This window comes from Pongo abelii, chromosome 4 (genome assembly GCF_028885655.2).
Source record: "Pongo abelii isolate AG06213 chromosome 4, NHGRI_mPonAbe1-v2.0_pri, whole genome shotgun sequence".
Classification (NCBI taxonomy): domain Eukaryota; kingdom Metazoa; phylum Chordata; class Mammalia; order Primates; family Hominidae; genus Pongo; species Pongo abelii.
In genome coordinates this window covers 185,987,542-186,014,954 of record NC_071989.2, presented here as the reverse complement: position 1 = coordinate 186,014,954, position 27,413 = coordinate 185,987,542, and the positions used below count along the sequence as shown (strand labels likewise).

Genomic DNA, 27,413 nt, shown 5'->3' with positions numbered 1-27,413 from the left:
GTGCGCTCTCGGGGCTCAAACACCGCGCGCCCAGTCGGGTGCGCTGCGCCTGAAGGTTGTTTTCCTTCGGCGAACGGCGCCGAGGGGTTAGGGAAACCTTGGGTCATGGTGTGAGGCGCGCCCCTGGAATCCACCAGGCTGCGAGGCTGGGACTGTGGGTGTCCCCGAGTCTGGCCTGCCAGCTCTGGTGGCCAGGGCACCTCTGCGCGCGGGCCAGGGCCCCGGCGCTCTCCCGCAGTCCCCTAACCAAGCCGCGGGCTGGCAGCGTACGGCGGCGCCCGGACGGCCCCGGAGCGCGGCCGCGAGGAAAGGGCGGGGGAGAGGACTGCAGCGGAACCTGCCCGGGGCACCCCTGCCCTGGGCGGCTCTCCGCAGGCTGGCGCCGCGCCGGGGTCGCCGCAGCCCTGGGCCCCTCCCGGGCCACCTGTGCGCAGACTGGCGGGCCCGCGAGAGCCCGGATCCGGAGCACCGATCCACTCCGGGTTTCAGACTCCTGCCCCTGTCCCTGGAGACCGCGCGGGGCGGTGGGAGGCCTCCACGCCCACCACCCCAAGCCCCTCCCTGGGGGAGCCTCAGGCATCGCCCAGAGGGATTCCCGGTGCTGGGGGTGGCCCGCGCGCGCTGCGCGGGCGGCCCGGCCCCTCCTTCCTTCCCCCGCCCCTCCCAGCCGCCGCCCCGCTCCGTCGCTCCAGTCCGGGTTTTGCGGCGCCCACCGGCCCGCTCTCCGGCTGCGGGCTCCGCGGCGCGGCTGGCTCGGTGCGCGGCGCGGCTGGCGCTGCGCTCCGCCCCGGCTGCATTGCTGCGCTCCGGTGCCCAAGGGAGCCACGCGCCGCGTGCGCCCGGCAGCCGGCCGCCCGGAGGCAGCGCAGTCCGCTGGCATGGGCCCCGGGGGCGCCCCGAGCTGGGGCTCCGGGCTGAGGCGCTAAAGCCGCCCTCCCGCCCGCGGGGCCCCGCGCCCGGCCCGCCCGCGGCCATGGCCGTCCGGCCCGGCCTGTGGCCAGCGCTCCTGGGCATAGTCCTCGCCGCCTGGCTCCGCGGCTCGGGTGAGTCACGCCGCGCGCGCTCTGGGGAGGCTTGCGGGGGACCGTGCGCGCGAACGCTCGCTGTTCTGGGGGTCCCTGACCAGCGCTGCCAGACCCGGCTGGGAGCCCCCCGAGGCCAAACTTTGCGAGGCGGGACGCGGGGGGCTCTTCTTGCTGCTGCGCAGCTTCCCCGCGCGCTCTCCCTGAAGCCTGGGTTCTGCCAAGTCCAGGAGCAGCTGTCAGCGCGCGGGGCTGGCGAGTGTAGACACCCGACGCCTCCGGGTGGGGGAAGTTTGCTGGTTGCCTGGGCCCTGAGCAGGGCTGGGGGTTTGGATCAACCCCAGGGAGCCTGACTTTGAGGATTCGGATTAGAAGATTAGAGGGTTTTGAGCCTATCCCAGTGCCCAGGAAATGGGGGGTGCGGGGAGCCGTTAAGATACCTCTTCCCGGTAGCATCTGCCCTAAACAGCCACTCACAATCTCCCAGCTTGGCACCTGGCCTCTGCCCACGTCCAGAACACAGTGTCCTCCTCTGTCCCCGCCACACACGCTCGCACACGCACACACTCAGGCGTGGAGGCGCATACACCAGCCCCCAGTCCTTGCAGCCAGCACAGTCAAAGCGCCGCGGTCCCGGTGGCCGGGGCTGTGGCTCCTGGCCTCCCTGGTGCGGGGGCCAGAGTTGTGTGTGGTTGGTCCGCCAGCTTCCCCTTCTTCCTTAAACTCCATAGCCTTTCTTGGTCCGTGCATGCCCCATTGGTCACCCTAACCCACTGCTAACTCAGCCCTCAGCCCACCTCATTCCCTTGGGAGGGGGCTTGGGGGGAGGAAGTTCCCCTGCATCCTTTGTCTGCTCTCCCTGAGCCTTCACCTAGGCTGAGCTGTGGGGGCCTCCTGATCTCTGCCCCCCGATCTCTGCCCCCCATGCACTTAGCTGAGCTGAGCGTATGTGTCTGTGGTGGTGGGGGGTGGGTGCCATTTGTGTGGTCAAGGGGGCTTGAGGCTTACCCTGGCAATTCTCGATTCTTGCTGCCCCTAGAACCTGGGCGGTTACTCCCCAGCCTGGCCAGGCCGCTGCTTATAACAGAGGTGTTGGAAGGGAGCATTGGGGTTTCTGAGCTGCCAAACCAGATTGATCAGAGATCAATGAGTGAGAGCTCAGGGGCCAGCCTGATGATTGAGGCTGATGGCTGTTTCCTTAAAGGGTGTCTCTGCGCAGCGCATCCTGCACCCGCCACTGCCTGACCTCCCGCCCCATCCTGCCTCCTCAGTACCCCTCTCTACTCCATCCCACCCCCTCTATCTCCCTTCTCCATCAGCACCCCTCTTCTTCCCCAGGGCCTCTCCTTCTAATCCTGACCAAGCTGAGAGTCTGAACTGCTGTTGGGTGTGTGTCCGTGTCCCCCACATGTGTGTGTTAGGGGCATGTGTGCACCTCTGCAGATGAGCACTCGGATGCAGGTTGCACTGTTGTCCATGATGAGGTGGGGGTATTAGTGACCCACACACAGGTGGGGTGTTGCCCGACACCCAGTAGGTACCCTGGAAATGTTTTCTGAGTTGATGCTTGTGAGGGCTGTGTGGTCATAGCTGCATGTCGCCCACGTGAGCACGTGTGAAGGCTGTGGGTTGACATGTGTGCCCGGGTAACGAGGGGGGTTGGCATGCTGTGTGCAGCGTTGGTATGTGTGTGCCCCGATAAACGTGTGTGATGACCAGCATGCCGCACGTGTGTGACGGCTGTGTGCACTTGCACAGGTGAGCGTGTACAGATAAGGGGGCACAGGTACCGGTGAATCAGGGTGCTGCAGCCTGGAGCGGGGGTTGCCACATGGACTCCTCAGGAGGCTGTGGGGTGGGGAAACTGCATCCCTAGTTGGCAGGGCATCTGTTGAGGCCTGGCCCCAGGTTGCCCAGGGAGTTGGCAGGTGGGCACAGGTGCTGCAGGGGCTGAGGCAGAACCTGCCCCAAGGCATCAACTCTGCCCCTGGGCCGGCGGGAGGAGCTCCTGAAGGCCATGGGGTGGGGAGGGGCTGGCCCTACTTCTTTGGGACCCCCTTCCCCCTGTGCCCCAAAGGCACTGGGCACATGTGGACGCCCAGGCAGGCTGGCCCTGCGGTGACCCCGGCTCCTCCCTCGCTGCCTTTTGCCTCTGTGGCAACAGCCTCCGGTGAAAAATGTGTCTGTGAGCCGCTGAGGGAGGGATGGCCAGCGGGCAGCAGGGGGCGCCGGGGGCCAGTGCAACCTACTGCAGCCGCCTGCTCCCCAGGCCACGCGCCCAGCCTCTATTGCTGGACATCACACAAAAGCCTGTCCCTCCAGCACGCTTGCACCTGCAGGCCCTCTCTGTGCCCGCGCACGCAAGCACCCATCTGTCTCACAGGATTTTCCCTCTCAAACCCCGTCACACGCAGCTGGCATGCACACCCCCACCCTGCCCCTGTGGTTTCCCTGTCACCCAGACCTCTGCAGTCTTGAGCAGGAGGGACTTGGGAGCTGGCTCCGTTGAAGAGGGGGCTGAGGGGTGCCATGCTCTGGCATTGCCGCATTGCCCAACCTGACCCCAACCATCTAGCCTGGCTCTTCCTTCTCAGACCCCATCCCCATACTTAGGGCTGACCTAGGACTCGTCTGTCCACCCCCACACTTGGGAGAATGCAGCTGGCTGAGGGGGTCTTAATACTCCAGGGCTAGGAGATACCCTGCTCCTGCTCGCCCTGCCTTGCGGGTGGGGTGGCCTGGGCTTTGGGGCCCCTAGGTCCCCCCAGGGGAGAGCTGGTCCTCTTGCTGCCTGCCTGCTCCCCACTTGCCTGCGTTGGGAGGGGGGGCTTCTCTCAGGAACTAGGGATAGGCATCGATCCAGGTACCAAGCCCACAACCAGAGGTCACGGCCCTGGTTCCCAGGAGCAACCAACTTTGGCCTCAGCCAAGGGCCAGAGAGCCCCTGTCCTCACAACCGTTCTTCCTGCCTATTGCTGCTCTGGGCCCAGACCCGCAGGCTGGAGCTCTGAGGCTTCAGAAGGCAGGAGCCTGCCCTGAGCTTGGGGTGGGGCTCCCCTGCTCTAGTGCTGGGCCTAGCTGCCACTTGGGAACCTGTTGTCCACGCACATGCATGCGGGGCCTCCTGTTCTAGGCCACCCCTCTCCCGATGCCCCCTCCTCCCAAGGGCCCTGTCGTCCCCTCCTCCTATTCTCCCAGCCTGGGGCTGGAAGCCTTAGCGTCTCCCTTGCTTCTCCCTTCTCTCTCACGCTTCACATCTAATATGTCACCAAGTCCTCCAGCTCAGGCCTACTTGTGACAATGCTCATGTCTCTCGACTTCTTTGTCTTGCTCCACTCCTTTCTCCCTCACCTGGACCACTGCAGCAGCCACCACCACCCATTCCCCTCGGGCCTCCTCCACTCAGACTAAGGCATCCCCTGGCATCCAGGCTGGAAATCTGCTAGAAAGCTTTCGGTGACTCCCGGTGCCTGCAGGTCAATCTAAACCTTGAGCCCCCTTGGGCCCTTAGGAAAATACCTTCCTCCCTCGTCATCACCCCACATCAGCTCTGGGCTGGTCTATCTGGAGGTCAGGTGCCCTCCCTGGCTCTGACTGCTGGTGGGGTGGGCACCCCCAGGCAAGCTCCAGCTTCCAGACTGTAGCTCCCTTGCCTTGCAAAGCCTCGTGCCACTGACCTCGCCAGCATGCTCCCCACCCAACACCCCAACGTTGGCTCTGTCCAGACCTGGGACACACCCCTTTGCTGCTGCGGATCCCTGCATTGTGAAGCCCGCAGCTTCAGTCCAGCCCCTCCCAAAGGCCTCCCACCTCCTCCCCTGCAAAGGGGTCCTGGCATACTGATGTGCTTTGGGTGGGCTAAAGAAAGACTGAGGTACTGAGTCCTCAGCCCTGGGGAAGCTGCCAGAAGCCTCTGACCTGAGCCTCCTCCTTCTCCTCCAGTGCCTCCCTCAGGTATTGCCATTGTTTATGGCGCGGTGACCCTGTTCTCCGCCTCAACTTGCTCCGAGTCACTGCCAGCCAGGTGCTGTTTCTCTTCATTTCCCCGTTTTGAGTTTGTGCTCTCTGTCCAAGCTGGGAGGGCTGCTATTGCTGGGGACAGGGAGAGATGTTTGCTCTGCCCCTCTCAGCAACCACCCCATCCCTGTCCCTGAACACGGACTGCCATGCTCCAGGGAGGCTGGAAACAGCCTCCTGTCGAGGGTGGGGACCGGGAAAACTAGGCCCCATCCTGGGGTGGGGGATGCAGTGCCCCAGCCACATGTATGGACAGCAAACCAGCTCACATTGGTGCATGCCTGTGGGCCACTCACGCAAGTCGTATGCCCATGTCTGTTGAGTAGGAACCCCCATCCCCACCCTGGCATGGATTTTCCCAGAGTGAATGTTTTCTTGAGCAAATGGTGTCATTCACAGAGTCACGTCAAGACGTGGGCTGCTCTGCACAGCTCCTACGTGGGGTGGGACTCCTGGTTCCTGAGGCTGAGCCCCAGGGCCCAACCACGCTCAGACAGGAGCTCAGCTTCCTGCAATCAGTTCCACCAGCCCACCCCTTCGTTCCTTGTCTGCTCCTGTGGGAATGGCATTGAAGGGTCCTCCTGCCTTCTGGGGAGTCTCACCCTGTATTCTTGCCAGGTGAAGCAGAAAGGACAGGGTAAGCTTAGGAGGCAGTCAGGGCCAACTTCCAACCCAAGCCTCGTGTCCTTGGACAAGCAACTTGCAGTCCCCAGCCTGTTTCCACATTGATAGAATGGGTCATGCTTGCTTTCTGGGGTTATAGTAACAGATTGATGGGCAATGTGGAGAGGGCACTCAGGGTGAACCCCGACACCTAGTAGGTGCCATAGCTTATCTGTCTCCTTCCTCTGTGTTCCTTCGCATTTGTGGGGGGATGGCATGACTTGGGACAGAGGTGGGGACTTAAGCGACATCAGGGCCCGAGCCCAGACACAGGAGAAAAATGCATCTCAGTGTGAGCTGCTTCATTTCCCACTGCCCCAGGCCCAGGCAGTGGCCCCTTCTGGTTGGAAGAAGCGTCCCCCCTCCCCCGCCATTGACACATACACCACCCACTGCAGGGACTTAGGCCTGATTCAGACATCAGTGCTTCCAATGCACAAGGGGCAGTTGTTTGGAGGTTCTGAAGATGAAGATTTGGGCTCAGCTTGTCATGCAACTGTGTGTTGATGATCATCTCTGACTCTCGAGACATGGCACAGAGTGGGGCAGGAGCCCTGAACAGAACAAAATTCTAGTCCTCTCTCTGCTATTTGATTGCTGTGTGATCTTTTAGACAAATCATTTAACCTCTCTGGGCTGTTTGCCTCTCTGTATACTAAAGGGTGTAGTATACCCAATGATGCCTGTATTGGAGCCTGGGGTGGACTCCGCACTCAGCAGCAGGCTCCCCCAGGAACTGCTCACACCTGCCCAGCACCTGCCACAGACATCAGCCGCCCTGGCAGGGGCTGCCTGCATCGCTGGAGAGCCAGGTGGCTGCTGGGGCAGAGCCAAAAGTGGTTGTGAGGCAGAGCTGGGGACTGTGAGTCCCAACCCCTAGGCCAGGAATTGAGGGCCCACCTCTGCTGGCAAATACCTCCTATGTCAGAAACAGGCCTTCTCAGGACGCCCAGAAGGTCAGGGTCCCAGTGCCCAAGGCCCACCCCCTTCCTGGGCACTGATGTCAGGTGCGACAGGCAGCTTCAGACCCCAGGGGCCCAGAACCCCAGGCACATGGAGGAGGTAGTGAAATGGGTGAGTTGGCAAGCTCTGTGGCTGGGTTTGGACCAGTACTAGGGTGAGGCCAGGCAGGTGCCTAGGCACAAAGGTAGGGCCAGCCCCCAAGAGTGCACGCCTCCTGGCCCTGCATCCAGCTCCTCCCTGCACGGCTTCAGTTTCCTTGTCTGTACAACGGACTCAAAATAACCGACCTCCTAGGATTTTGTGCAGATTAGACGGGCTGAAGCGTGTCAGTGCTGGCACATAGTGGGCACTCAATACATGTTAGCAATTGATGATGACATGGCAGAGGACTGTTCAGTCCTCTCCTTCGGGAAGTGAGGGAGTCCTTGGCTGTCTTTGTGGAAGATGGTGCAGCTGGGGAACCAGGCGGGAGGGAAAAGGCCTGGGGTGAGCTTCCCATTCTGGGCTGGGGACAGGCCTGGCTTCCTTTTTGTTTCTTGTCATGCAAGGGCAAGTGGTCCTTGACTGGCCCTCCCAGCCCTGTTTGAGGTGGGAGAGGGGGAGCCGCACAGAGCTCTGGGAGGTCTGAGTGGCAGCTGCTCAGCCCCAGAGTAACTGGGAAAGGGGAAGTTTTAGGTACCATTTTGATGGGGGAGGGGCCCTGAGGCCCCTGCTTCTGTGCTGTGGTGGGAGCGCCAAGGGCCAGCCGTCACCCTGACTGGTGGGGCCCCCAGAGCCGGGTCTCTCCCACACTGCGATATCAGAGCTGTGTCCGTCTGGAAGGCGCAGGGTCACCTTGAGCTCCAGGCAAATATGTAGCTGAGATGGGGAGGGGGTGGGGGGAAGGCCGGGGGAGTCTGTCTAGATTGACAGCACCTGAAGCGCCTTGGGGAGGGAGGTCCGGACCCTGCATCCCACCTCTGCCCTATGTGTCCCCAGCCAGGGCGGCAGGTGGAACTCCCGTGCCCCAGGCCAGCAGGTCCAGTGGAGAGGCTGTGGGGGTCTAGGGGAGTACTCCCTGAATTAGACTCTACCCCTCCTAATCGGGGCAGGGACCCAGTGGAGCCGAGGGGCCAGTGGTTTTTCCTAGGTCTGCATCTTTCCAGCACCGCCCCCCACCCCGCCCACCGCCCCCCCAAACAAATGTGCCCGTCACTGGCGGGTAGCAGCCCCTCCTCAGCGCGTGTCTCTGGCTTCGGCAGTCCCAGCCCGGCTGTCTAGGTAGCTTGGTACGCGGGGCCCTCAGGCCGGCGGATCTGCGGGGCACGTGAGCTGCCGTGGGGCGCGGGTGCCCGAGCCCACGGCAGCCGGGGCCGAGGGGCTTCGCCATTCGCCGCGGCGCCCGTCGGGCGGGGCTGCGGGAGGCTCACGCCAGGGGACGTCCAGGCCGGGGGTCGTGTCGCGGGGCAGCCGGGTGCGGGGTAATTAACGCGGTGCAAACTCCGGCGGCCAAGCCGGGAAGGGGCGGGATCCCTCCGCCCGCCAGCCCGCCCGCGGCCGCCCGCCGGATTAGCGGCTCTTTGTTCGGGGCCTGTTAACAAGTTCCTGGCTGAGCGCTCGGCTGCCGCCCGGGGAGCGGGCGTCCAGCCTCCGGGCACCGCCGCGCGGCCGCCTCCGCCCCGCCTCCGTGCTGTAGCCCAGCTGCAGCCCCTGCCCCTGCCCGCCCTTCCCGGGTCCCCTGAGAAGTGGGTGGGCGCAGGGCTTCTCAGGCGATCTTGTGCCTGGGGCTTCCGAAGACCCCGGGCTGATCTCGCTGCCAAAGGGAGGAGAACGTCCCCATAACCCGAGCACCTCCTGCAGGCCGGGGCTTCCGATGCACCGGTGTCGCCATTCCCGTTTTACAGATGAGGCCGAGCACCGACTTGCCCCAGGTGCCGACTGTCCTCTGCAGGCTGGGGCTCCACTCCAGCCCCTGGCACCCAAATGCATTCTCCTTCTGCTAAGAGCAGAGACTGTGTGGCGGGAAGAGGAGGAGCCCCTGGGGGCTATAGACTGTTTACGTTTTTTATTCTTTATTAACTTGCTGATGGTAGTAATCTGGGCTCCGCCTACATCATCTGATCAAAACCTCAGGACAACCTACAGGTGGGTGAGGTTAGCTCCATGCGTCAGATGAGGACACATATCAGGGGAGGTCACACCGCAGGAAGTGGCAGAGCTGGGACCTTACTGGGCAGCTACTGCTCCGCCCGATCTCCCCCACCACACACCACACCCACCTTGTGGGCTCTCCTGTGTGGCTGTTTACTGCCAGGGCCTCTCTGGTATCCTATGGACTTGATGGGAGAAAGTCCAGAGACCCCGATTCTCTGTGTGGCCTCAGGTGAACTCCCTCACAGCCTGAAGCCCACTCCCCATCCCCATGCTGCCTCCTGACCCCACCTAGTGTGCTTCCAGCCTGAGAATGGCTGCCCAGGCCACCAGATGTTGATTATGAACTTCGTCTCGTGGTGTTGGCTTTCCTCTCCTGTAGCCCTGAGCTTTAAGCCAAAGGGACTTGCCCGGGCCACACATCTTCAGGCGACTGGGACTGTTCAAAACCACTTTCTTATAATGAGGGGGACTCTTTCCCAGTAAGCTCCCCAAATGGTTCTGGGCCCTTCCTTCTGGGGCCGCACAGGATGGGGGAGCCCCTTTCAGTTATTTAAGACAGGGCTCCCACCTGGCCACATCTGCCCCTTTCCTGGCCAGCCCTCCCCAGCCCTCTCAGCTGCTCCTCATGAGCATGGCTCCAAGCCCGAGTCCCAACCCCCCACATCTTTGTTACCTGTCTCTGGGTGGTGGCCCAATTGTCACAGCCTCCTCAGCCCTGGGAGCTCACCACACTGTGCCACAATGCCCCAGCTTGAAGTGACATAGGACACTAAGTGTATCTGTTGCAAATATTGGAACCCAACTCACACTGGCTTAAGGAAAAAAAAAAAAGAAGAAGAAGGAGACCATAGTGGCACATGGAACTGAACTCAGGGGTGGCTGTGGCTTCAGGCATGGTTGTATCCAGGGAGAACAGTATGGCCAAGATCCTTCCCTCATCTCTGCTCTTGGGGATTTGGCACCACTCTCCAACAGCCTCTTCCCTCTATCCCAAGGTAGCTGCCAGGAGCTCCTGGGACTACATCCTTACAGGCCCAGGCTCCGCACGGGATAGGGGAGAAGAGCACATCTCTGCCCTCCACCATCCAACAGATGTCCAAGTCTTCCATCATTGGTCCACCTCCAGTGCCCTGCCCAGTTGTGTGAGCCAATCACCATAGCCAGGGGTATGATTGTGCAGATTAGGTTGGGCCGGAGCTACCGAGGCCATTGTCCTGTTGTTACCCAGGCTATTTGCTGCTCCTCTCAGCTTCTTGTCCACCAAGAAGGGTGGGCACAATCATCCTCAGATGTCATCAGCACATTTTGCCAGGTATTAAATAAGCATACTGAATAGCACCAAGCACAGCCTGTGGCTCAGAAGTAAAGTGGGATCTGGAGCAACACTATTTTATCAGCAGCATTAGAAAACACAGCTGGCCAGGCCGGGTGCAGTGGCTCACACCTATAATCCCAGCACTTTGGGAGGCCGAGGCAGGTGGATCACGAGGTCAGGAGATCGAGACCATCCTGGCTAACACGGTGAAACCTTGTCTCTACTAAAAATACAAAACGTTGGGCTGGGCACGGTGGCTCACTCCTGTAATCCCAGCACTTTGGGAGGCCGAGGCGGGTGGATCACAAGGTCAGGAGATCGAGACCATCCTGGCTAACATGGTGAAACCCCGTCTCTACTAAAAATACAAAAAATTAGCCGGGCATGGTGGCGGGCGCCTGTAGTCCCAGCTACTCGGGAGGCTGAGGCAGGAGAATGGCATGAACCTGGGAGATGGAGCTTGCAGTGAGCCAAGATTGCGCCACTGCACTCCTGCCTGGGTGAGAGAGTGAGACTCCGTCTCAAAAAAAAAAAAAAAAAAAGAAAGAAAGAAAAAAAAAAAGAAAACAAGGCTGGCCATTCAGCAGGTTTTGCCTCCCCTTCATTGTGCTGTCATCTGCTCATATATCTGCATTTGGCCATCTAAGATATTTTATCAGGCGCCTGGCTGGAATCCAGACACGCTGTGTTTCTAGTCCATCCTTAATCTACCGTGGGACAGTAACCCCATAATAAGGGAAGCTGGTCTGGCGTGTCTGGTCCATGGGGATCCCAGCAGGCCTCTCACAGTCCCTCCTTCCTTTGCTCATCTGCAGCTATTGAGAAGCTCTTCTAGAACGGTGCCTGGAGTTTGCATAAGGCTCATTGGGCTGTGGCACCTCCAGTGGATGTTTGTTAGGTCTTGTATCTGGTCCAGCTTTCATTCCAGTCTTAGTGAGGTGTTCTGGGGGCCCCTTCATCCCAGCAGCAGTGCCCAGGTGAGCTAGGTAAGTGTTTCTCTTGGCCTGGTTCTTTTCCAGCTGCAGAGCCTGCTCTTTAAGCTTCTGTTCCTTCTCTCAACAACCCAGTCTTCCGCCAGTGCTTCTTCTTTCCTAAATTTGTGAGAATAGTTTTTTTCTTGCTTGCCTTGAAAGAACCCTAAGTGATACATTCACCAAACCAAACTTTCTTCCTTATGATGACTAGACTACAGCTCCTGCCCCACAGCCGCCGGCATGCCACTTTCTCAGAGGTCAGCAGCAGGGATCAGCTCTTCTGGGCTCCTTCCTCCAAGCCCCGCCCCTGCCCTGTGTTTCTCTGACATTGCCCACAGCCTCACACCGCTGCACCTGTGCTCCGCTTCCGAGCGTGGTTCCTCCATCCATGCCTCTCACCTGTGGCTTGTCCTTGGTTTCGGGCCATCTTTCTATGTTGGGCATGTCTGGTCAGAGTCTGAGCCTACCTACCTGGATATCTTGTAGTTGCCCTGGCACTTTTCTAGGGACCTTCCTTCTCCAATTCCTTTAGGATCACACAACCAGAGGTCCATTTTTGAGACCCACTTCGTCTTCTCAAGACCTCTTTCCTTTCAGACCCCTGGCTCCACTGGAGGCCCATCTTTGGTGTGAATTCCTGAAGTCCACCACCCAAATGCCAGGACGCCTTGAGAGTGGTCAGCATTCTGCCTCCCCCCACAACAGTGTGGTGTCCTGTCGAATGGTTAACAGTTGGCTCTTCAGGCAGGCTGGGGGACTAATTTGCCAATTTCCGTGGTGTAAATACTCCCCCCCACGGCCTATAGCAAGCCACCAGTGTGATGTCAACTGGCTTACAAAATTCTAGAAATTGTAGTGATTGGCTGTCCTGAGCCAGGACGAGCTGGCTGCATACAGCACTGCTCCTGACCAAGGTCACTCCCAGCCCTCTGAAGTGACTGCAGGCAGGGAGTGGACAAAGGCATCTGAGGCCTTCCCCTGCAGGACCTATTGACTTCCCAGGCTGGGAGGGGCAGCTTCCGTCCTGGACTTTAGACTCTGGGAGGTCGGAAGGTAGAGAGTCAGCTAGGACCTGGGAGGACTGTGCTTAAGAGCCAGGGCTCTGATGTGGATTAGAATCCTGAACTGGGTGAACTTGGGCAGGTTATTTAAGCTCTCTGTGCCTCAGTTTGCTCACCTGGAAAATGCAGACAATGAAAGGTTCCTACCTCATAGGGCTGCAAGGATTCAACGAGTCATTCCATGTGGTGCACGCAGCCTGATGCCAGCTCACAGTCAATGCTCTGCAGGTGCGAGCTGTGTGGCCTGCGGGGCGGGGGATGCTCACTTTTGGCCCCCCTCTGTGACACGCCCTTGAAGTGTTTGTGTGGAGGGGTGTGCGGAGCAGGATCTTCGGTTGATAAAACTGGCAGCAGCGGGTATCAAGGGCAGGGCCTGCAGGCCTGGAATCTGAGCAGGATCTTCGGTTGATGAAACTTGCAGCAGCAGGCGTCAAGGGCAGGGCCTGCAGGCCTGGAATCTTGGGAAGGTGTTCATTCTTGGATAATGAGCATTCATGAGGGGGCCTGAGAAGGAAGGTTGGCGTGGTGAAGGGTGAGTCACCAGAGTGACTTGGCTGAGTAGGACTCCCGACACCTGAGAGCCAGGGTGTGTCTCCAGGACATGCAGAGCAGAGAGGTGGCAGAGCCACAGCCACATTTGAGAGCCCAGACAGGCCCAGCAAGGACAGCCCACCTGCTGGCCTCAGGCCAACCTGTGACTTCAGAGCTGGTCCCTGGGCACCCCCTGCCTCTGCCCCAGAGTTCTGGGAACCCTGAGGCCAGAACAGGAGAGGGACTCAGGCTGGGACCTTGGCATGTGGTGGAATTTGGCCGGACAATGAAGGGAGGAGGAGGAGTGGACGGGCAATCCCAGTGGCAGCATGTGTTCAGGGCAGCCGGGAGGCGTGCAGCCCCACTGGAGCAGACGGTGCCTGTGGGGTGGCAGCAAGCGACAGGGCTGTGACCACATCTCTGAGCTGGGGAGTGACAGGCAGTGAGCAGTGTTTAAGGAAGATTAATCTGGCAGCCCATGGAGGATGGATGGGAGCAGGGAGAGGCTGGAGGCAAGGAGACCAGCCGGGAGGCTGCCATGGTCATCCAGGCAAGAAATGACGAGGCGTCCCTCCCTGATGGCGGGCAGACAGCGGGGATGGAGTAAGAGAGATGGATGTGGGAGACGCTGCAAAGGGGGAGATGTTGCATCTGGATGCTGCATGTGGGGGGGCGAGGGAGGGGGAGGAGGCAAACATGATTCAGAGCTCTGGAGCCTGGGGAAGTGATGTCAGAAACAGAAAATAGATGGGGAGCTGGATTGGGGGAGAAGCTGAAAGAGCAAGAGGCTCCGCCCAGGGAGCTCCACTCTGCCAGGCTATGTGCAGAGTGTGGACAGGGCGCCTGGGTCACAAGCAACAGAAACTGGCTCTGGTCACGTGAGGCCAAGGGAGCGGAACAGCGTTGTCGGTTCAGGCAGGCACTGGGGACGAAGGGCAGACACAAAGCCAGCCATGGCCCAGGAGAGACGTCCAACAGGTCCTGGTGGTGCTGGGGCCATCCTGTTTCCTTTAGGGCACTGAAAGACGTCCAGGAAAGGTGGATTTACTCGGTTCTGTGAAGCCCTACGGGGTAGGTCGGGACCAGCAGGGAGAGACAGGGAGGCTGAGGGAGACCCTCCCAGCAAGCAGAGGCTCGGAGGTCTGGGCGCGATGAGAGCCTCCACAGGGGGCCTCTATGGGACAATCACGGAGACCGTGGACAGGGGCAGGTGGCCTCGGTGAGTCGCGGTGGGAAAAGAGAAAGGACGGCTGGACACTGACTTGGACTCCACTCAGCTCCACCCTATTTGGTCTTGAGAAGTTTCTTACCCTTTGAGAACTGGGCTTTCTGGACGGGTGGCTCCATCTCGAGGGGGTTGGTAGTTTCTCCGCCGCCCATTGTTTTGACTGCTGAAATATTTTCTCAGGGCACAGCACCTCCACCCTCCTTTGGCGACCTCCCGCCATGGGGCCCTGGTGGGACTGTCAGTTATGGGAGCCCAGCCTCTCGCTGGGGAAAGCACCTGTCCCAGCTGGTGAATGGTCCCGCAGATCCTGGGCACATGATTGGGCCAGGCTGGCCACATGGCCTGGGTTGAGCCAGTCAGGATCCTTCCCAGGGCTTCTCCCGCCTGGAGGCGGAGGTGCGGCCCTGATGCCTCCCGGGTTGGAGGCAGCGATGATGCAGGTTCCGACGCTGGCCCAGGACTATTTCCCCGTTGTGTGGAAATCGGCCGTGGGGCTGAGGCGGGTAAGGCCAGCGCACAGGGAGATCAGGGACAAGCGGAAGGAGGAGGCTGTCCCAGTGGCCCCGAGGCCCTGAGGCTCTGGTCCCTGCAGCTTTTCTCTGTCCTGTGAGCTGCTCTTAACAGCCTTCCTGGCCCTAGATCCAAGAACTTCCCGCTTTAACGCCCATGTGAGTTGGATTTCTGTGTCCTGCACCTGAAAGGGGCCTGACCCAGGATCTTAGGAGAAAGATGGTGATGTGAGCAAAGCGCCCACCCAGAGGTAGCAAGGTGGCAGCAGGCAGGGCATTTAGCCCCCACGCAGCAGATAGAACATTCTAAAAAAAAAAGAGAGAGAGAGAATTCACATAAAAATCCAAATGTCAGGCTTCTCTTGAAAAAGCAGAAGATCTGGGCTGGGCCCAGCGAGCCCATTTTCCTGGGTGGCTGGGGCTGGAACCTGGATGCCACTTTGGCAGATGAGCACACCCCACTGCTAGGTGCCCCCATGCCCATGCACCCCCAGTGCCTGTGCACTCCCTGCCCTGTGCACCCCCACCACCTGTGTACCCCCTGCCCTGTGCACCCCCTACCTTGTGTACCCTCTGTCCCGGGCACTCTCACACTCCGTGTCCCCCTCTGCCCCTGCCCTGTGCAGCACCACCACCTGTGCACCAGCCTGCCCTGCCCTGCACACCCCTACCCTGTGTACCCCCTGCCTTGTGTACTTTCTGTCCCAGGCACTCTCACCACTCTGTATCCCCCGCTCCATGCACCCCCAGTGCCTGCGCACTGCCCTCTCCTTGCCACTCACCCCTGCTCCATGCACCCCCAGTGCCTGCGCACTGCCCTCTCCTTGCCACTCACCCCCGCTCCATGCACCCCCAGTGCCTGTGCACTGCCCTCTCCTTGCCACTCACCCCCGCTCCATGCACCCCCAGTGCCTGTGCACTGCGCTCTCCTTGCCACTCACCCCCGCTCCATGCACACCAAGGCTGCATCTCCCCACCCTGTGCACAGTGCTTGGTGGGTGTCAGGTACTGAGGCCATGGGCAGGACCATCCCTCTCCTTCCCTCCCTCCCAGCTCTTGGAGCCTGTGTTTGGGGCCTTAGATTTCGCCTGTTCAGTTTGAAGTGATGGAAGATAGTCAGGTGGAAACATCTAAAAGATAATTGGAAACTGGGAGTGGCACTTTCAGATGCAATAAGGGTGGGAAATGGAGATGAGAGACCCTTTCATAAGGAGCTGATCACCGACATGCATGAGCTTGAATCCCATTCTAAGAGGATGATTAGGGAATGGCCACGGCTGGGGTGGAAAGGTGGATTCAGGGGACAATTTTGAGGAAGCCAAAAGGGGGCCCGGGAGAGAGCAGTGGGGGCCCAGGAGTGTGTGTAAGGTTTTGAGCTGGAGGGGAGGCAGCCTTGAGGAAGGCTTTGGCGAAGGCCCCGCTGATGAGGCCTGGAGGACACGCTGGGAGGAGGCAGGGAGAGCGGCTGGAGGAGGCTGTGCTCAGAAGCAGCAGGAGTGAGCTGGGACAGTGTGAACAGTGTAGACAGGCAGGACACAGAGGCCATTTGGAATTTGCAGAACATGGAAGGATACCAGGTAGAAAAGGCACATGATGCAGTGAAGGTTTCAGGGAGAAACTTGGGAAAGGGGGGCGAGGGCAGGACAAGCATACTTGCTGAGCACTGGCGATGTACTTGCACGAAAGCTCTTGATGGGTAGCTCGGAGGTGAGTGACGTGCCCACATCCCACAGCTACCATGGCAGAGCTAGGTGCCAGCCCCAGCTCCATGGCAGCAAAATGGGCAGAAGGTCCAGAGCCTCAGCAAGCTTTTAAGAGAAGCAGAGGGGATGGACTGAGGGACAACGCTAGGTGACGATGGCACCTGGGCCATTAAATAAGCATTTATTGAGCACCTGCTGGGGCCAGGCCCGGCGTCAGGTGCCGCAGATGAGCATGAGGGCCGTGTGACCATGAGGGAGCTGGAAGCAGGGCATGCTGGGTAGCTGGTGAGACAGGACAGTCCTGGAAGAGGTGACACTTGAACTGAGACCTGAATGATAGAAGGAGCCGGCTGCAGGTGCAGCAAAGGGCCTACTCTGGTCTGGTCACAGGGAATGTGGAGCTGGGCGAGGAGAGGTGTGATAACTTGTGTCTGTGTTCATTTATACATGCATAGAAGCCACCTCCACTTCCAGAGACGCACAGCAGAAGGGGCTGAGGGCACATTTGCTAGGGCTAGCTGGTCGGAGGGAGCCTGGGTCCCAGACCTGCTCTGCTGCTACAGCACAAGCCCAGGCCAGATACACTCCTCTGCCCCATCTACGAAATGGGAAGAATGACTCCTGGGCTATCATGGAGCTGATCCTGAGGCCTGGGACGGGGGCAAGGGTAGAAGCCGTGGGACGGTGCAGGGAGCAGGCCGGGCAGGCTACTTGCACCCTTCACAGGCCTCAGCAACCCCAGGATCAAACAGTAACTGGTAAAATGAGCTTAGTCCAATGGAGTTGGACTTTGATGCGTATATATTTTTTCTTTTCTTTTTTAAATTCTTCTTTGCCATTTTTTAATCAAGGTGAAATTCACATAACATAAAATTAACCATTTTAAGTGCACAATTCATTGGCATTGAGTACATTCACAATGTTATGCGACCATCACTTCTATCTAGTTTCCAAACTTTTTTTTTTTTTTGAGACAGAGTCTCGCTCTGTCGCCCAGGCTGGAGTGCAGTGGCGCGATCTCGGCTCTCTGCAAGCTCTGCCTCCCGGGTTCACGTCATTCTCCTGCCTCAGCCTCCCGAGTAGCTGGGACTACAGGCTCCCGCCACCATGCCTGGCTAATTTTTTGTATTTTTAGTAGAGACGGGGTTTCACCATGTTAGCCAGGATGGTCTCGATCTCCTGACCTCGTGATCCGCCCGTCTCGTCCTCCCAAAGTGCTGGGAATACAGGTGTGAGCCACCGCGCCCGGCCCAAACATTTTCATCAGAACAAAGGAGACCCCATTAAGCAGTCACTCCCCATTCTCCCCTTGCCCCAGCCCCTGGCAAACAGCAACTTGCTTTCTGTCTCTCTGGACTTGTCTATTATGATATTTCATGTAAATGGAATCATATAATTTGTGGTCCTCTGTGCCTGGCTTCTTTCACTTAGCATAATGTGCTCCAGGTTCATCCATGCTGTAGCATGAAAGCATGTATCACTGCTTCATTCCTTTTTTTTTTTTTTTTTTTTTTTTTTGAGACAGAGCCTTACTCTGTCGCCCAGGCTGGAGTGCAGTGGCATGATATTGGCTCACTGCAACCTCCACCTCCCAGGTTCAAGCGATTCTCCTGCCTCAGCCTCCCAAGTAGCTGGGATCACAGGCATGCACGACCAGGCCCAGCCAATTTTTGTATTTTTAGTAGAGACGGGGTTTCACCATGTTAGCCAAGCTGGTCTCAAACTCTTGACCTCAAATAATCCACCCACCTCGGCCTCCCAAAGTGCTGGGATTACAGGCGTGAGCCACCATGCCCAGCCTTCATTCCTTTTTGTGGTTAAATAATATTTCATTGTATGGATGGACCACATTTGGTTTATCCATTCACCCATTCGTAGACATTTGGGTCGTTTCTACCTTTTGGCGACTGAATAAGCTGTTTTAAACATTTGGGTACAAGTATCTGTTTAAAGACCTGTTTTCAGTTCTGTTGGGCATAGATCTAGGAGTGGAATTGCTGGGTCGTACGGTAACTCTATCTTGAACTTCTTGAGGAACTGCCAAACTATTTTCCTTAACAACTGCACCATTTTACATTCTCACTAGCAATAATGAGTGTTCCAGTTTCTCCACGTCCTGATTCTTATATTTGAAATGTTAAATTCTTGCAAACATTTTTCTCATCTCTTGGTGCTCCTGCTTTGCTGGTGCCTGAATCTGTGTGTTGCCGCCAGGTTAGCCTGGTGTAGGTCTTGCAGTTCAAGATTGGCAACAGAGGACCAGAGAGGGGACCAAGCAGCTGGGAGCCCCCAGAGGTGCAGCTAGCAGTAGGGTCAGAGCGGGTCTGGGCCTCTCTCAGCCCTCTTGGACCCCTGTGGACCCTGTTTCCCTCTGCAAGCCCCCTTTCGTCCTCCTTCCCCCTCCTCCACACCCACCCCCAGCCAGGAGCTGCCCTCTCTGCCCCTCTGCGCCGCCGTTTTGTGTGTGTGTCTCGTCACCAGGATAAATGTAGCTACAAACAATGCGGCGGGCTGGGTGCTAATTTGTCAGACGCAGTGCGCGGTTGTGATTCCGAATACATTAACATTTTCACATGAAATCATTTCAATATTTAGTGATTAAGAGGTATTTGTTTTAAAGCATCAGGGTGATTTGCTGCAGACCTGGAGGGCAGTGGGGGTGAGGGAGCCCCCGGGTGTGATGTCACTCATGGCACCAGTGTGGGCAGTCACCACTCCACACCCACCTGTGCCCACCCTGCGCTTCTTGGGCATGGGGCTGGAGGTGGCAGGACCAGGGAGTAGGGATCAGGGGACCCAAGAGTCCCTTGAGGGCACGGAGGCCCAGAAGCCTCAGCCCCCCCCATCTTCCCCTGGCTTCCCTGGGTTGTTTGGCCTCATTCAAATATCGCCTCCTCAGCGAGGTTCCCCCTGGGCCTCCAACCTCAAGTAGCGGCCTGCACTCTCTGCTTTAGCTTCTTCATGGCATTTATCAACATTGGAAATGACTTTCTTGACTTGCTTACTTATGTTCTGTACCACCCCCAGTTAAAACACATGCTTCTTGAGGGCAGGGACTATGGCCTGCTCATGCTCACTGCTCATTCATGGATGGATAGTGGGTGATTGGATGGCTGGGTGGGTGGATGGGTGGATGGGTGGATGTATGAAAGATGGATGGGGGCTGGGTGCGGTGGCTCACGCCTGTAATTCCAGCACTTTGGGAGGCCGACGTGGGTGGACCACGAGGTCAAGAATTTGAGACCAGCCTGACCAACATGGTAAAACCCTATCTCTACTAAAAATACAAAAATTAGCCAGGCGTGGTGGTGCGCCTGTAATCCCAGCCACTCAGGAGGCTGAGGCAGGAGAATCAATTGAACTGAACCTGGGAGGCTGACGTTGCAGTGAGTGGAGATTGCACTGCTGCACTCCAGCCTGGGCAGCAGAGCGAGACTCCGTCTCAAAAAAGAAAGATGGATGGATGGATGGATGGGTGGATGGATGGGTGGATGTGGGTGGTTGGATGGATGGATGGATAAAGTGGGTGAATGGGTGGATGGATGGGTGGTTGGATGCATGGGTGGATGTATGAAAGATGGATGGATGGATGGATGGGTGGGTGGATGGGTGGATGTGGGTGGTTGGATGGTGGATGGATAAAGTGGGTGGATGGGTGGATGGATGAATAGATGTATGAAAGATGGATGGATGGCTGGGTGGATGTATGAAAGATGAATGGATGGATGGATGGATGATGGATGGATGGACGAATGGATGAAGTGGGTGGATGGGTGGATGGATGGGTGGGTGGATGGATGGGTGGTTGTATGAAAGATGGATGGATGGATGGATGGATAAAGTGGGTGGATGGTTGGGTGGGTGGGTGGGTGGGAGGTGGATGGATGGGTGGATAGACAAGTAGATATATGGATGGATGGATCAATGGGAGGGAAAGTGGATGATTGTTCAGGGGGCACAGAACACTCCCTCAACATATCGGGCATCCTATCATCCCTGAATCAGTCCCTCAAGTCCCCAGGCAGGCCACCTTGGGTGTGCCAGGCTTCTCTACACCTGGGAAGTACAAGTTCATTACCACGGGGCTGGTTCATTACCACAGGCCTCCAACCCTCTCACTTCCACATCACTGCTACTTTTTTTTTTTTTCAAGATGGAATCTTGTTCTGTCTCCCACACTGGAGTGCAGTGGCGCGATCTCGGCTCACTGCAACCTCCACCTCTCTGGTTCAAGCATTTCTCCTACCTCGGCTTCCCGAGTAGCTGGGATTACAGGCGCATGCCACCATGCCCAGCTAATTTTTGTATTTTTAGTAGAGGTGGGGTTTTGCCATGTTGGACAGGCTGGTCACAAAACTTTTACTCTTTAAAGCCTGTCCCTGTCACCTTCCTCTCTGGGTGCCATGAGATCCGCTCTAAGGGGCTCCCTAGGCCTTCAGACAGACCAGCTCCGCCAGGTCTCAGCTGTTGCCAGTCACCTTGGCTGGGGACCCTCTAATCCCTTCCCAGGAGCTCCCAAGCAGGGTGGCCCTCTCCAGAGCAGCTCACAGTGCACTAAAGCCTGGGCTGGAGGATGTGCCTCCATGAGGCATGGGTGCGGTGTGTGCCTGCTTGTGTGCTGGCATGTGTGTGCGTGTGTTGTGCGTGTGTGTGCTGGCGTGTGTGTGCTGGCATGTGTGTGTGAGTGTGCTGGTGTGTGCATGTGTCCTGGTGTGTGTGTGCATGTGTATATGTGTGTGTGTGCTGGCGTGTGTGTGTGTGTGTGTGCTGGTGTGTGCATACTGGTGTGTGTGAGTGTGTGCTGGCGTGTATGTGTGTGTCCTGGTGTGTGCATGTGTGTGTGCTGGTGTGTGTGTGTGTGCTGGCGTGTGTACTGGTTGTGTGTGCATGCTAGTGTGTGCGCGCTAGCGTGTGTGTGTGTGTGCTGGCGTGTGTGTGTGTGTGTGCTGGCATGTGTGTGTGCTGGCGTGGGTGTGTGTGTGTGTGTGTGCCGGCATATGTGTGTGCTGGTGTGTGCTGGTGCATGTGTGTGTGTGCTGGTGTGTGTGCGCATGTGCATATGTCCTGGTGTGTGTGCGTGTGTGTGTGTGTGTGCGCTCTGGCGTGTGTGTGTGGTGTGTGCAGGCTGGTGTGTGTGTGTGTCTGCTGGCGTGTATGTGTGTGTGTGCTAGTGGGTGCATGTGTGTGTGCGTGTGTGTGTGTTTGCTGGCGTGTGTGGGTGTGCACTGGCGTGTGTGTGTGCTGGCGTGTGCTGGTGTGTGTGCTGGCGTGTGGGTGTGGGTGTGTGGGTGTGTACTGGCGTGTGTGCTGGCGTGTGTGTGTGGGTGTGTGCGCGCGCGCTGGTGTGTGTGTGCTGGCGTGTGTGTGTGTGTGTGAGCTGGGAGGTGATCAGGCCTTTGCCCAGCAAGAGTCAGTTCCTGCAGCCTCGCTCTGTAGTGGCCACACGGAAGCCCGTTCCTCATCCTTCTGTTGCCTCACCCCCCACCTCCGTGCCTCAGGTCAAACCCCTCCCTCACCTACCCCAGTGAAAGGAAAATAACTAGAAGCTTTTATCGTTCTGCAGAAGCAACATCAGAAAACAATTATTGTTTTAATTACCTGCTGTCGCCATACAAGACAGGGAGGTTGTAAAGTGTGATAAAATCTTTCATGTTAATGGACTGCCAGCCCGGGCCAGGGCTCGATTTATGGGGCTGCAGCTGGTAACTCCAGGCAGCTGTATGGAACCCCCAGGGCCCCTCTCCCTGTCCCTGGGACCAGGGCTCCAATGCCAGGGGCCTGGCACCCCTTTTGTTCATCACATTTTACCCAACACAGCGGGGATACTGGCCTTCTCTGCGCAGGAATGCTCAAGGCCAGCACGCATCCAGGTGTGACCTGGGGGCTCCATTCCTTAGGAAGGCAAGCCTTGGGCTGGCCCCTTTTTTTGCCCCATGGAAGGGGCCTAGCCGTGGGCTGGGCTGGTTTTCCCTGACAGGCTCTCTCGCCACCACTCGGCTCTGCTGGGCACCACCTTGGACCCTCCTGCAGTGCCCAGAGTGGGGCTTCCCCATAAGCACAGTGACCTCACACCTGTCTGCTCGTCTCCTGCCCACCTCCACCTCCCAGAGCTGACCCCTGGCCACTGCTTCCTGGCTGAAGTCCTCATCTGTCCTGCCCTCAACCCACCCATCCCCACTGCTGTACCCACCATCTTCCCAAAGCCCACTCAAGCTGGTCCCTCCTCAGGTACCAACCTTATTTTCTCCTAAGCACTTTCACTTTCACACACTTCCTTTTTTTTTTTTTTGTTTTTGTTTTTGTTTTGTTTTGAGACAGAGTCTCACTCTGTTGCCCAGGCTGGAGTGCCGTGGTGCAATCTCAGCTCGCTGCAACCTCCACCTACCTGGCTCAAGTGATTCTCATGCCTCATCCTCCCGAGTAGCTGGGATTACAGGTGCCTGCAACCACGCCTGGCTAATTTTTGTGTTTTTAGTAGAGATGGGGTTTCACCATGTTGGCCAGGCTGGTCTCGAACTCCTGACTTCAGGTGACCCACCCGCCCCGGCCTCCCAAAGTGCTGGGATTGCAGGCGTGCACCCCCGTGCCTGGCCTCACACTTTCTCACTGAAGCCTCAATGCAGAGTTTGGAGGAGGTGCCGTTATTATGCTCCCATTTTACAGATGCAGTAAATGAGCTGTGGAGAAGTCGGGTGTTTGGCTGGCAGTCTGATTTCACAGGGCTGGAATGAGGACTCAATGGGGTGACAGTTGTGAAATGCTTAGGACAATGCCAGGAGCAAAGTCCACGCCTGATCCAAGCTACCTCTCATAATAATTCTTTTTGCTTCTATTGCTGTTCACCCTGGAGCAAGTCACTTATCTGCTTGAATCATGCCTCAGGTTCCTCATCTGAAGGATGGGGACAGCAGTCACCTAGCCTCTAGGATGAGAGGATCAGAGAAGGCCCTGTGTGGTGTGTGGTGAGAACCCAGGACCCCTCAGCTGCCGCTGCTGCTGTGACCATGTAATGGTGGAGGAAGCTCAGGTTGGGAAGCTAAGTTGGGTCCTCCTTATACAAGGCCCTTCATGGCACGCCAAGGGGTGTTGAGCCATTCTGGGGATGGTAGGGAGCCGCTGAAGATTTTCAATCGGGAAAGCAGTGGACTCAGATCTGAGTTTTAGGATGGCAGTGGCAAGCGGAAGCTGGTTGGGCAAGAGGGAGCCGTCGGTACTGGAGTGATCCAGATGAGGACTGACGAGGCCATGACAGGCAGAGGTGGAGGCAGGGACAGAACTGGACGGCCAGGGCTTGGTCACCCCTTGGGCAGAGGAGGAACAAGAGGAGGCTCATGCCTTCTTAAATCCTCCGTTCCCTCCCCAGTGCCACACACGGGACTGGCACGTGTGGTAGCCACTCTCAAACCCAGGATGCAGGTAGCTGGCCAAGGCCAGGAAACAGCAAGACCCTCTCAGGCCGAGGCCGAGCTGGAGTTGAGAGGAGCCCAGCTCAGAATCTTCTTTTCCAACTTTTACTTTAGGTTCAAGGTGGGGCATGTGCAGGGTTGTTACATGGGTGCATTGTGTGTGCTGGGGTTTGGCGTACAAGTGATTTAGTCGCCTAGGTAGTGAGCACAGTGCCCGATGGGTAGTTTTGCCGTCCTCACCCTCCTCCTACCCTCTACCCTCAAGTGAGCCCTGGTGTCTGTTGTTTCCCTCTTTGTGTCCACACGTACTCAATATTTAGCTCCCACTTAAGTGAGAACATGGTTTTCTCTTCCTGCATTAATTCACTTAGAATATTGGCCTCCAGCTGCATCCATGTGGCGCAGAGGACATGGTTTCATTCTTCTCTATGGCTGTGTGGTATTCCGTGGTGTACATGTGCCACATGTTCTTTATCCAGTCCATGCCAGCCCACAGTCTTTAGGCCATGGCCTGGGACTCAGGTGGGGCCTCCCTAGGCACCTGCAGGGCCCCAGCTTCCTCTCCCTGACAGGTTCAAGCGTAGCCCATGAGTCTCTGCCCTTCATGGCAGCCACACAGCCTCTTTTTTTTTTTTTTTTTTGAGACGGAGTCTCGCTCTGTCGCCCAGGCTGGAGTGCGGTGGCGTGATCTCCGCTCACTGCAAGCTCCACCTCCCGGGTTCACGCCATTCTCCTGCCTCAGCCTCCCGAGTAGCTGGGACTACAGGCGCCCACCATGACGCCCGGCTAATTTTTGTATTTTTAGTAGAGACGGGGTTTCACCATGTTAGCCAGGATGGTCTCGATCTCCTGACTTCATGATCCGCCTACCTCGGCCTCCCAAAGTGCTGGGATTACAGGCGTGAGCCACCGCGCCCAGCCCAGTCACACAGCCTCTTATTCTCTCATTCATCAATTTAGGTCTTCAGTAAATGTTTGTGGAGTGCCGCATTTGTGCCGGGCTCTAAGCCGGCACTGGGGAGGTGGAGCACCACGGAGCTGTGCGTGTGACCTCCGGGAGCTGATACTCTAGTGGAGGGGTTGTGGTGCACCAGTGAACCAATGAAGAAATTAAATAATTGCACACTGCCGGGAGTATGGAAGAGAACAAAGGAGCTGAGACAGGGCCCCCTGCCCATCCCTGTCCTGTCTGCACAGGAGAAGTGGCTCCCAGCTCCCCAGCCCTACCAAGATGCATGGTTGGCATTAGCCGCCCAGCTGGCCCGATCCGTCTCCCTGTCTTCCCGGGATTACTTCCCCCGTTTTGGCCATCACTTCCGAACTCTAATTTATTCCCTAGGGCCCAGGAGGGGCCATTCATTTAAAGAGTTTTCTATGGAGCATTCTCCTCTGAGGACCCTAAGGGGAAGAAAAATGCCAGGAAAGGACGAAAAAGAGAACAAGAGGGATCTGGTTTCAGAACTCCCAGGCAGCAGGACAGATGTGGAAGGAGCAGGGCTCTGTTTGCCGAGAGACATATTTACCTAGCGGCACAAGTGCCCTCCCACCTCCCTCTACTCTCTGCAGTTTCCCATGTCCCGTCTTCTCTCTCTCTCTCTCTGTCTCTCTTTCTCTCTCTCTCTCTCTCTCTGTCTCTCTCTCTCTCTCTCTCTCTCTGTCTCTCTGTCTCTCTCTCTCTCTGTCTCTCTGTCTCTCTCTCTCTCTGTCTCTCTCTCTCTCTCTCTCTCTCTCTCTCTCTCTCCTCTCCCTCTCCCTCTCTCTCTCCCTCTCCCTGTGTCGCTGCAGGAGTCTGAGCCTGCCCCACCCTCCCAGGGAGAAGCTGTCTCCTGATGCTAGGAGATGGTGTCCCTCTCCCTTCCCTCCCAGTTCTTAGAGGAGCAACGTGTGCACTGTCTGGACTCCTGCAGGGACCAGCCTCACTCTTCTTATCCCCATAGCTGGGCCAGAGGAGCTGGCAGGCTGGGCCCATCCTATGCCAGGTGGCTGTGGGAGACACATGCCTGCGTGCAGCCACAAGCTCCAGGAAAGCATTCAGAAATTCCTGGCACTTTGGGCAACCCCTGCACTCTGCAGGCAGCGAGGCCAGGGAGAGAGGCGCCCTCAGGGTGGCTTCTTAAAGTGCCAGGTGTTCTCACATCCCATCAGCCTGGGAATGGGGCCTCCGGCCAGGGGCTGGCTTGTACACCTGGAGGTGAACATTGGCACTGGTGTGACTGAGGAGGTATGTGCCCATGGGTGAAGGTGACCTTCCTGCAGGCTCGGAAAGCAGGCCCTGGGGGCTCAGGGCCACCTGCCAGGCCTGCCTCTAAGTCTGAACAGAGGCTGCCTGCCCAGTCCAGTGTGTGTCTCCCAGGAATGTTCCCGGCGGGGGCCTGCCTGTGGCTGGGAGAAATCCCCATCCTGGATTCTATAACCATCCTGTCCAAATTTCAGGAAATTCCCTGATTCCTTCCCAACAGTTCCAGATGCTCCAGAGCCTCCGACTCATCGCTCCCTGTGCTGGCATTTCCCTGCCTGGCTCCGGCCCCTTCCCGCCTGTCAAACACATGAAACCAACGGGCCCTTCAAAGGGTAGCTCCAAATCCCTCCCCAGCATGCAGGTGTGCCAGTGAGGAAGGAGTGTGGGTGTGGGTGTGAATCCTTGTGCACCTGAGCATGAGTGTAGAGGTACCAGCATCTGTGTAAACGGATGCCTTTGATAAAGGAAGTGTGTGTGTGTGTGTGTGTGTGTGTGTCCTGCAATGATGTGCACATCCTAAGTATTCTGGGGTGTAGGTCTCCTGTCTAAGTGTCTTAACAGATTCATCTGGAATTTGAAGCAACTGTTTTCTCATTGATAAGGAGCTGACAAAGAAATGAAACAAAAGGCTTGGATGAATAAACAGTCTTCTGGATAGAGAAGTGGAAGATGTGAGCTCAGGCAAGAACTGGAGCTAATCTTTTTTAACATTTAAATAAAAGATCTGGAAGAGGATGTGTATAGTGAAATCACCAAGTTTGCAGTTAAATCGAAACTCTCCTGGGTGGTAGTAAAATGCCAAACTGGTGAGGGATGAGCTTTAGGAAGATCTTATCTTGAAAGGCAGTGAGGTGGATAGAGAATGGCCAGCAGGCTTTAGTTTGGAGAGAATGATACGGACGAAGTCTGGGGGAAGGCAGCTTTCCTAAGGCAGGGCCCAGGAGGGCAACAGCAGGCTGGACATGATGGGGAGGGGAGATTGCAGCAAGCCATAGATGTTCCCTTCTCCCAACAGGTGAGTGAGGGATACCGGTACCCAACCATCCAGCATGCTTGTGGTCACGCCTCCTTAGGGGAGCCCAGCCCGAGATGGGGCAGAACCGGATTGTATTACAGACTTACATGATCTGCATAATTCATTTCCCTCAATTTGCACATCTGTGAAATGGAAGTAGCGATCCCTGGGGGCCTGCTTCACAGGGGAGCGACAGCAGCTGAGATCTCACAGAGACGACAGTGTGTAGGCACCTGTAAAGTTCAGTGCCACGGTGAGTGGTTATGGAGAGAGTTGCGATGAGAAGGGAGCTGCCATAGAAAATCAGACTGGCCCACCTGGGACAGCCTCAATCAGAGAGAGGCCAAGAGGGAGTGTGGCAGAGATCTAGGAAATCAGAAAGGGCTCGGAGAAGGGAGCTTGGGCTCCTTCACTACGCCCCAGCCTGACAGAGCGAACCCCTCCCCCAGCCCCCAGCAAAGCTCAGGAGAGGTATGTTTAAAACCAATCACAGGAAATCCTGCTGCACTCAGCAGGGAATAAACTTTGAAAATCATTTCCCCTAGAGGTGATACAGGCTGGAAATATAAATTGCTTCCAGAAAGGTTTAGATAAGTTCATGGATGGCAGAGCCAAAGCAGTTCTTGGGCAAAAT

At 57.4% G+C, this 27,413-nt stretch overlaps 1 protein-coding gene and 1 long non-coding RNA gene across 2 annotated transcripts in view; both read left to right on the top strand.

Moving 5' to 3' along the window:
* The first annotated feature begins 793 nt into the window (after nt 1-793).
* Nucleotides 794-27,413, top strand: part of UNC5A (unc-5 netrin receptor A) — a 68,945-nt gene continuing 42,325 nt past the window's right edge. Inside the window, exon 1 of the mRNA XM_024247168.3 lies at nt 794-1,043. Coding sequence (XP_024102936.2) covers nt 974-1,043 — 70 coding nt within the window. The 5' untranslated portion in view covers nt 794-973. The remainder of the gene's footprint in view (nt 1,044-27,413) is intronic.
* On the top strand, nt 12,362-26,869 carry LOC129059644 (uncharacterized). The gene is made up of 3 exons (XR_008525675.1): nt 12,362-12,680; nt 25,985-26,125; nt 26,367-26,869. It is a non-coding gene; the product is annotated as an uncharacterized LOC129059644 (long non-coding RNA).